Here is a 17,484-nt window from a genome sequence, read left to right as displayed (position 1 = left end):
AATTTTCGGAACTCTCGTATTATAGTGTGATAAGATACAGATTCCTATTTAAGTGAAGAAAATTGTTATTTTGCAAATTGGTAATTTAAATTAAGACGTAGAATAGAACTGTTTTTACATTTATCGCACTTAGTTTTGGAGAGAAGTAAGCAGACTTGTGGAAAAAAAAAGAAAAAAAGGAAGTACTCAATGACAAGATGATTAAGGATCCTAGCTCGCTGGATATGTGGTATATAACTAGGAATCAGAAAGGTAAATGTAACTACAAGATGGATTATATACCTCCTTGAAAAGGACATCTTCAGACTCCTCGGGGCTGAGTTCTGAAAATAATGAAAATTTTACATAATATTCTCTCCAAAAAGGATTCCAAAAAGCTGTTACAAGATCAAGGCATTGGAAAACTTATTCAAATCAGACAAGACCAGGGATTTGCCAAAACAAGCTCAAGATAGGCACACCGTTCTTTTGCCATGTCTAAGCCGATGACAAGTATGTAAAAAAATAGACAAGTTTGGATGAGCACCTCACTGTTTTCCATATTTAAGCTAAAATCAAAGTATAAAACATAAAAAATTTAAAAAAAAATTAAAAATCCAAAGGAAAGAAAGTTATAAATTTTAACAGAATGAGTTGCTTGTTTATTTCAGCTAGTTAAGTAGGATTCTGTGAGAGGGGCAATACTTTGATAAAGGAATCTAAAGACCTAAATGCAAAAATTGTGTCCTCACTAGAATGACAAATCAGATGGACTTACCAAATGCCTCCATATACTTCGGATCAATTGGTGATTTGATGTCTGCAATAATTAATTCAGATAATAAAACACAATCAATCTAGAAGGATCATACTTTTGTAGTTAAAAGAGAAGATGACTTTTAGAATTGTAGAACAGATGGAAGGAATTAACAAAAGAAAATATATCAACGAGCATCTGCATTTAAAATCAGCTGACAGATTTGCATATGCCACAACATAGAAGATCTTATTATTGAGAAGGTGTAAACCTAGATGTACTAAAATATCATTTCAATCAAGCGATTAAACTAAGATGCTTACTACTCCAGTTGACTTTTAAGTCGGTGGTCTTCTCCAACTGACCAGCAGAGAAAACGTTTGTCAGTCAATCTATGAGAAGTGCATAGTTGCAGGAGAGCTCTACAGTACATTTTACATGGTCATTAACAGTGTGTCAAAAGGACAGGAGACCAGGTGGTGCATTAACTTCAAGGCACAATGCGCGGTGAGTATTTAAATAATAAAAAAAATAAGAAATACATATAGATATAAAAAAAAATAACTTTAAAAAAGTACATTAAATCGTATATAAATAAAAAAAATAAAATGTACATGTTAATCTAAATATCTAGGTGCAATAAAATGTGTACATCACAAACTTTTTTTTTTTTTGATAAGGTAAATTGTATTAATCAAAAGGGAGAAAAGCCTCCCGTATACAAGAAGTATACCAAAAAGTAGAGAATTTACATCAAAGTGTACATCACAAACATTAAGTCAACAAATAATCATTTTAGGAAAGAAGGGCAAATACTTAAGATGCTACATATGTTCTATGGTGTACATTGCAAAGAAACCAAAACATGAAAGTCAAATCCACAAACAAACATACTTCGTTGCTATTAGGCTGCCTCATTGACTTGCACACGTGGAACACAACTTTTTCATCGCCCACCCGGAAGGTGAGCTCATGAAAGTCAAAGATGCAACAACAACTACTACGCTTCAATTCCAAACAAGTTGGGATCCACTATGTGAATCCTTACTTCTCCATTTTAGCTCAACTCATGTCATCATCATACTAAATAAAAATAAAAGTGAAAGATAAGTTAAGAAGTTTTCTAACTAGACTAAAACCTATTCCCGACTAGTTGATATCACCTATATGCATCTTTTCTTCCATTGTGCCCTATTTTTAGCCAAGTCTATGTTAGATAGTTATGTAAATAACGTAAATTAGTCCAAGTCCCACATAAAATAGGAGTAGGATATGTATTTTATAAATAGGGCTCATTGTATTATAATTGAATAGAATATCAAAAATATATTTCTCCCGTGTTTTCTCATATGGTATTAGAGCAATCGTGAGAGATTTATTGTTGTGCATAAATTTCAGCGATTTCGGGAAGAGAAATCAGTCAACCGGAAGTCTTTTTCCGGCAAACACAGGTATGCCACTAGTAAAAAAAAACACTATTCGTCAATGTTATGCAAAAACTAACACCACCACGAAGTAGATCGGCCTCCGGTGACCAACCCATAAAAAAATCTCCGTCAGAAGACCCTCCACGCGCCCTCACGCGCTGCCGGAAGAAAATTTTCCGACGAAGTTCCGACGTCACGCGCCAACGCATGGGGCACCTTCCGGCGATTTTTTGGCGACCGCTTTTCAGGACAGCTTGTTTCCCTTGCAATTCCGAGCCTACCCATCCAATTTAAACCAAATTCCGACCACTTTTATATTTTTGCGACGTGAACAATGATTTTTCCGGCGTGGACAATAACTTCCAGAAAATTTTCTGATTTTTTCGGAATGAACATTATAATGTCATTCGTATCAGAAGTCTTTGACTCACAATCCGTTGGATCCAATGCATTGAATCCAATCCAGATGATTTCTTTACCGGATTATATTGAGTTCATTCAGTACAAAGCATGTAAACAGACATCTTCAGGGATAGTTTCCGTTGTTCAAACAGGTAGTAGCATGACTTGTGTCTCCCAATCTTCAACCTCCGAGTCTTGGGTTATTGATTCAGGTGCATCTGATCATATTTCTGGTAACAAATCTCTTTTCACTACTATTTCATATTCTCAATCTCAATCTCTTCCAACAGTCACAATGGCCAACGGGTCTCAAGCCATGGCAAATGGAATAGGTCAAGCAAGTCCAGTTCCTTCCTTACCTTTAGATTCAGTTCTTTATATTCCCGGTAGTCCTTTTAATCTCATAGTCGTTAGTCACTTAGCCAAATCACTCTTGTTTTTATACAGGAATGCAGTACGGGGCGGATCATTGGTACTGGACGTGAATCAAATGGACTTTATTATCTTATCCTTGCTAAATCACATGAACTCACATCTTGTCTTTCTTCAACAACTTGTCATGTTACTGATTCACCAGAATTATTACATAAACGGTTGGGACATCCCACTTTGTCAAAACTTCAGAAAATGGTATCTGGATTGTCTCACTTGTCCACTCTGGAGTGCGAGTCATGTCAGCTCGGGAAGCATACTCGCTCCCATTTTCCTCGACGTCCTGATAATCGAGCAGAGTCACCTTTCACTTTAGTCTATTCAGATGTTTGGAGTCCTAGTCGGGTCAGTTCTACCTTGGGATTCCACTACTTTGTCAGTTTCATTGATGATTATTCCCGGTGCACTTGGATATTTTTGATGAAATATCGATCTAAGTTGTTTTCTACTTTCCAGACCTTCTACACTGAAATTCAAAACCAATTTGCGGATTTCTCGTAGCGATATTGCCCTGGGTATTTGTCAACCCCATTTCAACAGTTTATGAACGCTCATGGAATCATTCATCAAACATCATGTCCGTACACATCTCAACAAAATAGGGTAACTGAAAGAAAAAATAGACATCTCATTGAAATTGCTCGTACCCTACCCATACAGTCTTATCTTCCGTTGCGTTTTTGGGGATGCAGTTCTCACATCTTGTTATCTTATTAATCGTATGCCGTCCTAAGCTATCCAGAATCAAGTTCCATTCTCTGTCTTGTTTCCCCACTCACCTTTGTTCTCTCTTCCACCACGTAACTTTGGGAGCACGTGTTTTGTTTATAACCTCACTCTAGGAAAAGATAAGTTAGCTCCTTGTGCTCTTAAGTGCGTATTTCTGAGTTACTCGAGAACGCAAAACGGATATCGATGTTATTCACCTGACCTCCAGCGGTACCTTATGTCCGCTGATGTTACCTTCTTTGAAACCCAGTCATACTTCATATGTCCAGCTGATCACTGAGATATTTCTGAGGTGCTACCAGTTCCATCTTTTGGGGATTCAATTACTATTTCCCGTTCATCTTCCTCTACAATTCCAGCTCCACCACCTACAGCTCCACCACTCCTGACTTATCATCGTCGTCCGCGCCCAGCATCAGGCCCAGCTGATTCACGTCCTGCACCTGACCCTGCTCCTACTGCAGTTGTCTCCTCTTAGTCAACCAATTACAACAACAACAACAACAACAAACCCAGTATGTTCCCACCAGGTGGGGTCTGGGAAGGGTAGTCTGTACGCAGACCTTACCCCTACCTAAAAGGTAGAGAGGTTGTTTCCAATAGACCCTCGGCTCAGGAAGGTAATAAGAAGAAGTGGATAGCAAGAAAGGAAGAAAGAGGGAAGAGAAAAGAAAAAGGGAGATATAAAGGATAATTAGTACCAAATACTAGCAACAAGGGATACAATACCTGAAGCGAACAAAACCACATAACGTAATAAAAATCTAAGAATATGAAAGGACATGCGTACTACTAAGACTATCGGTGAGCAACTAAAAACTACCCACTAACCTTCTACCTTAATCCTCAACCTCCACACCCTCCTATCAAGAGTCATGTCCTCGGTAAGCAGAAGCAGCACAATGTCCTGTCTAATCACCTCTCCCCAGTACTTCTTAGGCCTACCTCGACCTCCTCAAACTCGCCATGGCCAACCTCTCACACCTCCTAACCGGGGCATCAATGCTTCTTCTCTTAACATGTCCGAACCATCTCAACCTCGACTCCTACATCTTGTCCTCCACGGAGGCTACTCCCACTTTGTCTCGGATAACTTCATTCTTAATCTTATCTCTCCTGGTATGCCCACACATCCATCTCAACATCCTCATCTCTGCTACTTTCATCTTCTGGTTGTAGGAGTTCTTGACTTGCCAACACTCAGCTCCATACAGCATAACCGGTCGAACCACCACTCTATAAAAGGTATACGGTCCACACTTAATCCTAATCTCCACTATATCCGTTTAAGTTATCATCGTCTGTCATCACCCCATTATGCGTTTGTATCATCTTTGTCCTCTGTTTCCATCCCTAAGTCTACAGGTGAAGCATTGTCTCATCCAGGGTAACGACATGATATGATTGATGAGATGCATGCTTTACATATGAGTGGTACTTAGGAGATTGTTCCTCTTCCTTCAGTTAAATCTAATGTTGGTTGTCGTTGGGTGTATGTAGTCAAAGTTGGTTCAGATGGCCAAGTTGATCGACTTAAGGCACGTCTTGTTGCCAAAGGGTATACTCGGATATTTGGGCTCGATTATAGTGATACTTTCTCTCCCGTGGCTAAAATAGCACCAGTCCGCCTTTTTCTATCCCTAGTTGTTGTTCGCCACAGGCATCTCTATCAGTTGGACATTAAGAATGTTTTTCTTCATGGTGATCTTGAGGATGAGGCTTATATGGAGCAACCACCTGGTTTAGTTGCTCAAGGGGAGTCTAGTGGTCTTGTATGCGGATTGCGCAGGTCACTCTATGATCTGAAACAGTTTCCTCGAGCTTGATTTGGTAAGTTCAGCACAGTAACTCAGGAGTTTGGCATGACTCGTAGTGAAATTGATCACTCTGTATATGATCAGCATTCTGCTTCAAATCTCTGTATTTATCTGGTGGTTTATGTTGACGATATTGTTATTACCGGCAATGATCAGGATGGTATTACTAGTATGGAAAACTATCTCTTTCAGCACTTTCAGACTAAGGATCTGCGCAGATTAAAGTATTTTCTGGGTATTGAGGTCGCTCAGTCTAGCTCAGGTATTGCGATCTCACAAAGGAAGTATGCCTTGGACATTCTTGAGTAGACAGGAATGACAGGTTGTAGACCTGTTGACACTCCTATGGATTTGAATTCTAAACTTCTGCCAGGACAGTGGGAGCCGCTTAGTGATCCTGCAAGATATAGGCGGCTAGTTGGTAAATTAAATTACCTCACAGTGACCAGACCTGACATTTTCTTTCCTATGAGTGTTGTGAGTAAGTTTATGGATTCTCCATTTGATAGTCATTGGGATGCAGTTGTATTCTTCGATATATAAAATCAGCTCCGGGCAAAGGATTATTGTTTAAGGATCGACGCCATGAGCAGATCGTTGGATACTCAGTGTTGATTGGGCAGGATCACCTTCTGATAGATGTTGTGTCTGGATATTGTGTTTTAGTAAGGTAATTTGGTATCTTGGAAGAGCAAGAAACAGAATGTGGTTGCTCGGTCTAGTGCAGAAGCAGAGTATCGAGCAATGGCTATGGCAACATGTGAGCTAGTTTGGATCAAACAGTTGCTCAGGAGTTGAAATTTGGTGAGATCAGCAAGATGGAACTTGTGTGTGATAATCAAGTTGCCCTTCATATTGCATCAAATCTGGTTTTCCATGAGAGAGCTAAACACATTGAGATTGATTGTCACTTCGTTAGAAAAAGATACTCTCAGGAGATATTACTACAAAGTTTGTGAAGTCGAATGATCAGCTTACAAATATTTTCACCAAGTACCTTACCGGTCCTCGTATTAGTTACATATATAACAAGCTTGGTGATAACAACACGATAGGGGTCCAAGAATTACTAAAGAAAATCAAGAAACGTGCGGAAGCTAAAAGAAAAAAAAGAAACAAAAATAGACAGAAAATTAAAGATAGATTGAATTCAAGAAAGAGTTTCTTGAATTCAAGAAGTCTATTCTTGAAGTTGAATCCTAACAACAACAATTAGCTAACAAAGAACTAATCGCCTTTGGTAGAGAATTAAAAACAAAAGATAGATTGTGAAATCCGACCCTTTAGAATAACAAGAACAACAATAAGCCTAAACTTATCACATTTCTTGAATACCTAGAAGTGATATAAGATTTCGAAAGAGTTTAATCTTACCACCTTAAGTTGAGTCTTGAAGGTTGAAGAACAAATCCAAGAGTAGCCACACACAAAAGTGCAAGAAAATCTCACAATTTTTATTGATAATAGTCTCGGTCTAAAAGCAAAGAAGATACCCTTTTATATAGGGAGGGGGTCACGAAATTCTACCTAAAAATTAAGGAAATAAAGTCCTAAACTACTTTGGACAACAAGTCCAACTACCATAGGAAAAGGTAAAACTCTAGGAAATAAAAACTAAGTCAATCTTGAAAAGTAATTCCAATAATCTTAGGAAAATAAAAACAAAACCTTAACTACCTAGGAAAGCATCAAATATGTCCTAACAAACTAGGAAACAAAATAAGGAACTTGACTCCTTCTCCTATGTCTTGGCCGCCCCTCCTTGAGCTGACTTGGGCGCCAAGTTAGCTCCTTTGTAGATTGATTTAGGTGCCTAATTTAGGCCCTCCTTGGTTGGTGCTTGGACCCCAATCTCTACCTCCTCTTGGACTTGGACTTGGACCATGAAATGAGTGTAGCACTTAGCTAAATCCTCTCTATAATTCTTGAGCTCTTCTTCCACCATTAGCGCCTTCTTGATCTCCCGTTGAAGCCCAACAACCTTGTCTTGCTTATCCTGAGCTTGAGACCTTGTGAATGGCTTTCTTGGTGCTTCTAAAGCTTTATCCTTATCCGTGGAGCTATCACTTGATACATATGATTTGTATGCACCGACTTGAGGGGGAGTATTAGATAGTTATGTAAATAACGTAAATTAGTCTGAGTCCCCACATAGAATAGGAGTATGATATGTATTGTATAAATAAGGCTCATTGTATTATAATTGAATAGAATATCAATAATATTTTTCTCTCGTGCTCTCTCACAGTCTGCATTGATTCCAAGAATTTGCAGGTTTTTTGGGAACAACTTACTTCCATGTGATTTTAGGTCTACCCGTCCCCTTTTAAAACTTTCATTCACCATATTTTTACACCTACAGACCGAACCTGTAGGTCGACGTAGGATATGACCAAACCATCGTAAGCGACCTTCTCTCATTTATCCTCAGTGCGTGCTACTTGCACCTTCTGGCGAAAGTCAAAGATGCAACCCCCAATTTTTTTTAAGAGAAGCTTGCAACACTAAAAGTATTGGGGTATTAACCCCATGAGATTCTTGTCCTCGTGACCGTCGAAGTGCATTTAGAGTCTGCCTCCCACAGGGTGAGCCATGAGGCGAGTCCCAGCATGTGATTCCCAATTTTGCCTTGAAAATTACTGGTTATTAGTATGAGAGCTCAATTTATTCTTCAATTTTTTCATGAGAACATGTGGAGGTAGGCAACCAATTACCATTTTATTTGTTAACAAACAACAACAACAACAACATACACAGTATTATCCCACACCGTGGGGTCTGGGGAGGGTAGTGTGTACGCAGACCTTACCCCTACCTTGTGAGGATAGAGAGGTTGTTTCCAATATGCCCTCGGCTCAGAATAGTATAAGTACCACATTAATGAAAATATAGGCAAGGGACAATATCAAAAAGTCATATAAAAGCAGAATAAAACAAGACAGTAAAGTGATCAACAATGAAAGAAAACAACGATTAATCATAAAAACCTACTACCAACAGAAAACAAGACTGCGTGCCAATACTAATGTTATAAATACTCTACACTATCTACTCTACTACCCTAATTCTCGACCTCCATACCTTCCTATCAAGGGTCATGTCCTCGGTCACCTGAAGTTGCGACATCTCTTGCTTAATCACCTCTCCCCACCTCTTCTTTGGCCTACCTCTACCTCTCCGTAGGCCCTCCAATGTCAACCTCTCACACCTCCCCAACGGGGCGTCTGTGCTCCTCCTCTTCACATGACCAAACCACTTAAGCCGCACTTCCCGCATCTTGTCCTCAATAGAGGCCACACCCATCTTATCGCGAATAACTGCATTTCTAATCCTATCTAACCTAGTGTGCCCGTACATCCATCCCAACATCCTCATCTCTGCTACCTTCATCTTCTGGACATGAGCAATCTTGACTGGCCAACACCCAGCCTCATACAACATCGTTGGTCTGACCACCACTCTGTAGAACTTACCCTTAAGTTTCAGTGGCACCTTCTTGTCACACAAAACACCGGAAGCGAGTCTCCATTTCATCCATCCTGCCCCAATATGATGTGTGACATCTTTATCAATCTCCCCATCCCCCAGAATAATAGACCCGAGATACTTAAAACTCGATGACCTGCGAGTCCAGCCTCACCTCCCCTTCCCCTCCTAGAGTCTCGCCACTAAACTAACACTTCAAGTATTATGTCTTGGTCCTGCTCAACTTGAAACCTTTACATTTCAGGGTCTGCCTCCATACCTCTAATTGCGCATTCATACCGTCTCGCGTCTCGTCAATCAATGCAATATCATCTGCAAATAGCATGCACCACGGCACCTCCCCTTGGATGTGGCGCGTCAGTACGTCCATACCAAAGCAAACAAAAACGGACTGAGTGCTGACCCCTGATGCAATAACCGGGAAATGGTCCGATTCGAGTCCCCCCACCGTCCTCACTCGAGTCTTTACTCCATCATACATGTCCTTAATCAACCTAACGTAGACAACAGGTACACCTCTAGCCTCCAAACATCTCCACAAAACCTCCCTCAGAACTTTATCGTATGCCTTTTCTAAGTCGATGAACACCATATGCAAGTCCTTCTTTCTCTCCCTATACTGCTCCATCAATCTCCTAACAAGATGGATGGCTTTTGTAGTCGAACGCCCCGGCATAAACCCAAATTGGTTCTCGAAAATAGTCACGCTCCTTCTCACCCTTAGCTCTACCACTCTCTCCCAGACTTTCATAGTATGGCTAAGCAACTTGATACCCCGATAATTATTGCAATTTTGGATATCACCCTTGTTCTTGTATACAGGAACCATCGTGCTCCACCTCCACTCTTCGGGCATCTTCTTCGTTCTAAAAATGACAATAAATAACCTAGTGAGCCACTCCACACCACTCTTCCAAAACTCCACCGAGATTTCATCTGACCCGGTCGCTTTGCCCCTGCTCATCTTACGCATAGCACCCTCAACTTCATCAACTCTAATCCGCCTACAATACCCAAAGTCACAACGACTCCCGGAGAGTTCCAAATCACCTAGTACAATGCTCTTGTCCCCCTCCTCGTTCAAGAGACTATATAAGTAGGTCTGCCATCTCCGACGGATAAGCCCCTCATCCAACAAAACTCTACCTTCTTCGTCCTTGATGCACTTCACTTGGTCTAAGTCACGCGCCTTCCTTTCTCGCGCCTTGGCTAACCTGAACAACCTCTTATCCCCACCTCGGCCCTCGAGTTCCTTATACATACGACTAAAAGCTGCATTCTTGGCCGCCGTAACTGCTAGCTTAGCCTTTCTTAGCCAACTTATAATGCTCCCTATTCGCCATCTTCTCCTCCTCGTCTACACTTTCCACTAGCTTCAGATACGATGCTTTCTTGGTATCCACTTTTCCTTGCACCTCTTCATTCCACCACCAGTCTCCCTTGTGACAACCAGAGTAACCCTTTGAAACCCCTAATACCTCTCGCAGCTTCCCTAATGCACTGCGCAGTCATGGTCCACATAGCGCTTGCGTCCCCGCTACTCCTCCAAGCCCCCATAGTCACCAGCTTGACCCCCAACTCCTGCGCTTTAGCTTCCGTCAAGGCTCCACACTTTATCCTATGTTGGCTATACATCGCCCTCTTCCTCCTCTTCCTCGTGATCTCAAGGTCCATGACCAGGAAGCCTATGAAGGGTCGAGAGGTTCTCACTCGGGTCGACCTAGCAATCCGTGCAAAGACCTCTATCGGACTTCCTACAGAGTACATATTCAATCTGAGTCGTGGCCACCGAACTCCGGAAGGTGACCAAGTGCTCCCTCTTCTTCGGAAAACTCGAGTTTGCTATCACCACATCAAATGCTCTAGCAAAGTCCAGCAGAGACGTTCCTCCTTCGTTTCTATCTCCAAAACCAAAGTCACCATGCACATCATCGTACCCCCCAGACATCGCTCCAATGTGGCCGTTGAAATCTCCTCCTATGAAAAGCTTCTAGGTGTGCGGGATACCACGCACCATCTCATCTAAGTCCTCCCAGAAATGCCTCTTGACTTTCTCATCCAAGCTTGCTTGGGGTGCGTACTCACTGATTATGTTCAAAGTAAAACCTCCAACAACTAGCTTAATCGTCATCAACTTGTCATTCACCCTCCTAACCTCCAACACTAGTTCACGGAGGTCGTTATCAACCAAGATACCTACCCTGTTCCTGCCCCCCACCCTCCCAGAATACCAAAGTTTGAAACTGCCCACATCCCGCGCCCTAAATTTGAAGTTGTCATGTAAAGTTTCTGCATTACATAACAATGATGTACCATTTGCTTCCTACCATATAGAAGTCTATAATTTGAAAAGACATAACGGTACGGGTGGATATCTACATTAGGAAAGAGGGTATAAACAGCCCTAAAAATTTTAATATTTCAATTTATGAGGCAGAGCATTTCAAGCAGCAAACCACAATCCTTGACCTTAAGAGTCTCCATTGACAGATTTATAAATGCGCAAACCATGACAGCTGATTAGAGCATGCAACACATACATTTATTTGCAAGCAGGGCTTAAGGAAGTTCAGAGATCTGTACAGAAGCATCTGAACATATCAATAGTTAATTACATGTTTAAGAAACAGAGAAGAGAAAAACCTGAAATTGATGTTCGAGTGGAGTTTGGACGTCGTTGATGAGCCAGTGCAAGCACTATGGCATCCTCAACCTGGATCAAGGATATCATTAAATGGTAATGCAATGCTCTATTCTTCCACCTAGAAAAGAGAATAAAATAATACTAAACCCTGGTGGACAATGTTTCTACTTGCAAGCGATTATTTAGCCTATTCTAGAAAAAAGTAGCAAAGAATTGAATGGAGTAGATTTCATCCCTATCAATATGCACTTGGTGTTCCAAATCCTGGGACTGGCCTGATGTTGGCCCGTGCCTTTATCCCTCGGCTGAACACCATAACTATCATATTCCACCCATCCTAGTATAAAAGCAATGATTTTCACTTTCTGTAATAACTACGTGTGACCAATATGGTACATATTCAGTAGGTCTTTTCTTATTTTACCAATTCTTTTTATTAATCTCAACTTATGATTTAACAAATTCATAATACCAATCTATATTGATCATATTCTTCTTAAACTGCATATGTGGAAATTTTAAAGTTTAAATTGATCATTGACTTGGTGATCAATTAGTACTGGAAGCCAAAGTTTAGAAACAGGGCAACGAATGCAGAAGCAAGAACTAAATAATGACTCTAGTTATTAGAGTAACCTTCAAGGAAACAAGTTCATTCAAGCCCATTTCAACAGAAAGCATGCTTTCTATATTTCCTTCTCCAGTGAGATCATTCAAATCCTGAACAAGATTACCCCTCTCTGGATTGTCATAACCTGCAAAAGAGAACACTGATTAAGAACTCATGCCCATTGAAAAATTCTACCATTTACACAGACAAGTAGCTAGGTTTAATCATGCTTACCTTTTTCCAAAAATTCTTCCTTTGCCTTTTGTCCAGCAGAGATAACCAATTCAAAAGGAAGAGGTGCGAAGGATGACCAGTACTCATGTTTTGAAGCAGCAATATCTGCACAAATGCCTGGAAGAGAAAAAAGAGCAACATTAACTTTACACTCAAAACTGGTAACACTTCTTATATACACAGCACTAAAACAAGAACAGAGGGGTACACGGGGTCAACGCTTACAAAAAATAAAACATTGAGTGGACACAAATGCAATTAGAACCTAGCAGCAGACAGAGCATTCATGTGCGGCAAAATAGCAAAAGAAGTATTCAATTGATGCAATCCATTACAAAAAGTCAATCTCCTTTTGTATAGTTGTAAAACAATGTAATGATAGTTAATTTGCATTAAGTTTTCTAAGTGAGGTTACTGGCACTGATATCACTTATTATATGTTCCCTCTTTGCATTGTCACATTTGGAGTAAAAAGCGCTTCCTTACAATCTAACAATATTCAAATGCGCTATTGTAGTTTTTGCGTCTCATTTATTGATTCTCTATCTCTTATGTACTTTTTTGCCTCTTTTTTCGTAATTGACGTGACTTGGGGGACTTCATAAAACCATTTCAAGTCTATAACTGATGATCAAAGGTTGGTATGAGCAGCATAGACAGGAAATGTCAAAGGAAAAAGGAAAGGGTAGAAGTCAGGAAAAAATGTTTTTCTACTTCAGAAAATAGAGATCTTGTGTAACTAGGAAAAAGACAAATCTCTGATGCATTACTTACCAAACTGAGCTGCTAAACCCCAATAACGTGCAAGCCAGCATCTTTTAAGAACAACATCTTCCTGCAATATGAATATGCCAGGAAGTTAAAGTATTGTAATGAAAAATTATAATTATGAAAGCAGTATCAAAAAGTGCAGCTAGATACCATCTCATTCTGGGTTAAAACCATCCTTTGTGTCATAAAGCGTAGAGTTTTAACCTCAGATTCAGTCCCTCGAAGTTGATATACAGCAGCAGCTGCGTCATCTTTTGCTTTCTAGGTCAAACATGGTATTAAAAAATTAGATAAAACAAACCAGACCTTCAGTAGCATTACATGGTGGTGATGTTCACCTGAACATTAGAACAGAGGTTTGCAAGTTCCACATCTATCCCATTCTTGGCTTGTTTTGCGTCTTTCAGTGCAGCCTGCATCAATTAATCTTCCACAATGATTGAAATTGTAGTACACTTGAAAGCAGTTACACAGACGGAACAATGCTGATGTAACATGTGGGCATGGTATTCTGAAGGAAGACTCAGACAGATTAACTTATAAAGAATAACATAAACTTCTACTTAAAAGTTTATTGAGAATAAGGAAATGAATATAATCTACCATGTGTCCATACTAAAAGTAATCGAATGGCCCGTGCTACTCTGACCCTGTGTTTGTGTCTGTATTTTCCTAAATATGTGGAGTAATGTCTAGCCATACAGGCCAAGGTAAACTTTTTCTTCTGTATTCGGCTATTCATTCGATGATGAATGATTTTTAATATTTTATGCTTTTTAAATAAACTTTCTCTCAACAAAAAGCCAGAGACAAGAATCAGCCTGACAAATTAATCTGCAATTAACTCAATATCCCAACTGACCTCCCTTTGGCGCAAAGAGGCTTCCTTCCTGCAAATGATAAAAAGTCTTATCATGATATATACATATCCACCAAAAACGATTCTTATCATGGTATTAACACAAAATTCAGTGCAAAGATGAATACGCGGAAGACTTTTACCTGCTTAACAACTTTGCTTCTAAGGATACTCCTTCTCCAAGTGCTGCAACCTGATGCATAAGAAATGCCTTTCAACTGTCAGATGAAGTTTAAATTGAAGATGCCCATGGTGCATAAGTCATAAAATAAGAATCAATAACGTTTATCCAGCAAAATTTCCAAATAAGGTGTTTATAATCATTTTCATCTCTTTTCTTTTTTTGTGATAAAGGAGGTGTTCATACTAGAATGACACGCTGACTATGTTTAAGGTTTTCGCTTCTTACTTATCAAAATACAAAGACAAAACATAAGTTTATTGCTTTCATTCTCTTTCAGGTAAACAAGTAAAATTCCACTAATGAAGCAATGAGGCTCTTATACACTGGAGGGGAAAAACAAATGAATATTACAAGTTTTTAAGACAAAGGATTTGTACACAATTTGGCATAACAATGGCATAACCTGTTTCTCAAGCTCCTTCACTCTAGCTTCTGCTTCATCGTAACTCATTTCAGCACCTCTAAGCTGCACAAAAGAATTCGCAACTTCAGTATAAACACATGCAGAGATGCATGGCTTAATGCAAGTAAAGCAGAGGAAAAGAACTGCTGAAACATGCACCTTTCCAAGCAGATTTTCATTTTCTTCTTGTAGCATATCAAGCTGCCAAAAAAGTAAAGATTAGAGCAGAAAGAAGGCACTGAAGTCAAGTGGTATATCCAAGTGTTTACATGCATAAAGAGACACAGCAGGTACTTTACGTGTCTGATGACTGAATACTATGCATGTAAGAATAGAGAGGTATCAATTTGATAGCAAAATGAACATACTTCATCATGAAGCGCAGAAGCAACACGGTTATCTCCTGTATCTTTCAAGTTAACTTGTCTTAAATCTGGCGAGAATCTGCATTACAAGTTAGATGATGAGTGCAGAGAAAAGGAACTGAATCTTGCTAAAGCATCTTCTGCATATATATGGAGGAAGCTCATGCGCCTTAAGACACTTGCACTGCTTCAGTGTTGCCATTAACAGAACTACACAGATGAACAGAAGGTTTAAGCCAGTCCAACGTCCTTTTGAACTGTCATAGCAATAGCATACAATCAAACGGCAAATATTTTTAGACTTAAAAAGTTTATTAATGACACAATTGCAAGAACTTGGCAAACTATGGAATATGTAACAAGTAGAAGATACAACCCACAAAAGAAAAGAAAAAACACATGTTTTAGACCCTTTGCTCCAGCTGCTTGTTCGTGGGAATGTTAGACTGAAAAGAAAAAAAAGGAAAAACAGAAAAAGAAGCTCATTATACCTTTTCTCTCTCAGCTTGTTGGTTGGAGGCTCGATTGGGGGTATAGGTGAAGGAGTCTTCACAGGCTGTCGGGTACTTGGTATTGATGATGGAGGACGAGTTGGCACTTTTGCTCTTCCTGCTGATGTTGAACGAAGAGACGACGGGGTTTCCTCGACAAAATTCCTAGCTAGCTAACATACAGAGGAAACAATTATCATACAGAGGTAATTACAACTCAAACTAACATGCCACTGCTTATGCTCATCTAGATTAAATTTGTTTAACTGTATCCCCTCCGTACTTTATATCACAATTTTTACGACAAACCCAGAATTATCCAAAGAGATTTAACAACTAGCCAGTCTCTTGAGCTAGAACCACTTTCTGAAGAGAACCAACACAAAGATTTTCAGAGCTTTTTTGCTATACGGTTGAAGAACAGAACTTATATAACTGAAATCAGTTACAAATGCAGTTCAATATGAATGTGAAGAACAGAACTTATATAACTGAAATCAGTTACAAATGCAGTTCAATTTGAACACATTCATACTGGATTATACTTCATTATCTATGTAGAAGTGAAACGCTGTCAATATTTCAGAACTCTCCATCAACACAACAGTAAGCTAAATCTCATAAAGTAACACACACACACACACACACAAGGAAATGTAAATCAAGACTGAATAAACAGATCGAGGTCTTGATATTACCAGAGGGGAAGATGATCTATTATTATTGAGCTTAGCGGACTGAATAGCCGCAGCATTAGTGTTGTAGGTAGCATTAGTGTTGTCGGTAGCACTAGTGCCGTTGGACCGGGAAAAAGAGGGAGGTGCAAATCGGAATCCAAGATCATCATCATCGTCATTACCAGCAGAAGCAGCTTGTGAGGCCATGACTTGAGCGAGGCGCTGGGCAGCAGCTTTTGCAGCAACATTCTGAGTGCGCTTAATGTTGGACATCATGACGCCGGAGACTGAGGAAGACCGGCCATGATGATGTGGACGTCCAGGTGATGAAGACCCGGAAGTCAGAGTCGGAGCTGCTCCGGATTCGCTGCTCCATTTCCTTAACTGCCTCGGACTTGCTGTTCTCGCCCGATCCATTTTAATACTAGTTGTTGATGAGTTCAGTACAAAAGTATTTAGGTTACGAAAAGATGAGGGAGAATGTAGGTCGAAACTGGCTAGATTTGGGGGTTCGTTGTTACAGAAGCTTCTCTTCTCCGCCGGAGAGATTGACGGAGACAGATATTAGCCTAGCCCGGAAAACTTGCTTGGTTGGGCGTGTCTTCTTTTTCTTTAGGGGGAAAAGGTCCAAATTTATCCCCCGTCTGAATATTGTCTAACATATAATACCTATAGTATTCCGTCAAATTTATTTCCTTTATATCTAATCTCCAATAAACTTTTAAAATAACCGTTACTCCGACTCAAAATCTCTAAAATCATTTTACTTAAATCTCTTTTTCTTCTTCTTGATCCACTATTTTCAAAATAATTAGCAAAAATAAGAGAAAAAAATATTAAAATAATATAACAATTAGTAAATAAAATATAATAAATTAAAGAATCTAAATTAAATAGTTTGTCTAAATTTTAAAAGTATTTACAACACCCCAACTTTAATGAAAGTATAAAAACTTTACAAGTATTAGTGATAGAAGTTGAAGTTCCTTGGAGATTTTATATTGTCGAATTCAATTTTGCCTTAATCAAATACATATGCATTGTACACTCTTAAGTTAATGGACTGAACTCTATACTAACTAGATAATTACAAAATATATTACATACATGATGTGCAGACACATATAATACATAACAAATAGACCCACAAAATTACACAATGTGTATATGGTTGAAAATTTATAAAAAAATTTAAACCAATTCTAAAGTGGGTGCAA

At 39.4% G+C, this 17,484-nt stretch overlaps 1 protein-coding gene across 8 annotated transcripts in view; it reads right to left on the bottom strand.

Annotated features, from left to right (window-relative positions):
• Positions 1–16,919, bottom strand: part of LOC104093670 (coiled-coil domain-containing protein SCD2-like) — a 29,431-nt gene extending 12,512 nt beyond the window's left edge. For 3 of the 8 annotated variants that reach the window (XR_011412819.1, XR_011412817.1, XR_011412818.1), the window contains exons 1-14: positions 16,289–16,917; positions 15,591–15,763; positions 15,103–15,178; positions 14,894–14,935; positions 14,735–14,797; positions 14,291–14,340; positions 14,151–14,178; positions 13,627–13,701; positions 13,439–13,549; positions 13,292–13,352; positions 12,518–12,634; positions 12,310–12,428; positions 11,673–11,742; positions 758–799 (exon numbers count right to left, since the gene is read on the bottom strand). Coding sequence is in view for 5 of the 8 variants with exons in the window: in XM_033655469.2 (XP_033511360.1) it covers positions 283–377; positions 758–799; positions 11,673–11,742; positions 12,310–12,428; positions 12,518–12,634; positions 13,292–13,352; positions 13,439–13,549; positions 13,627–13,701; positions 14,151–14,178; positions 14,291–14,340; positions 14,735–14,797; positions 14,894–14,935; positions 15,103–15,178; positions 15,591–15,763; positions 16,289–16,684 (1,518 nt within the window). In the remaining 3 variants the exon portion in view is untranslated. Of the gene's footprint in view, positions 1–282; positions 378–757; positions 800–11,672; positions 11,743–12,309; positions 12,429–12,517; positions 12,635–13,291; positions 13,353–13,438; positions 13,550–13,626; positions 13,702–14,150; positions 14,179–14,290; positions 14,341–14,734; positions 14,798–14,893; positions 14,936–15,102; positions 15,179–15,590; positions 15,764–16,288 lie in introns of all 8 variants that reach the window. The other 5 variants (XM_033655469.2, XM_070191895.1, XM_033655470.2 and 2 more) reach the window with 5 other exon arrangements.
• Positions 16,920–17,484: the final 565 nt, after the last annotated feature.

Source organism: Nicotiana tomentosiformis, chromosome 12, assembly GCF_000390325.3.
Source record: "Nicotiana tomentosiformis chromosome 12, ASM39032v3, whole genome shotgun sequence".
Classification (NCBI taxonomy): Eukaryota; Viridiplantae; Streptophyta; class Magnoliopsida; order Solanales; family Solanaceae; genus Nicotiana; species Nicotiana tomentosiformis.
This window is presented reverse-complemented; position numbering and strand designations above follow the sequence as displayed.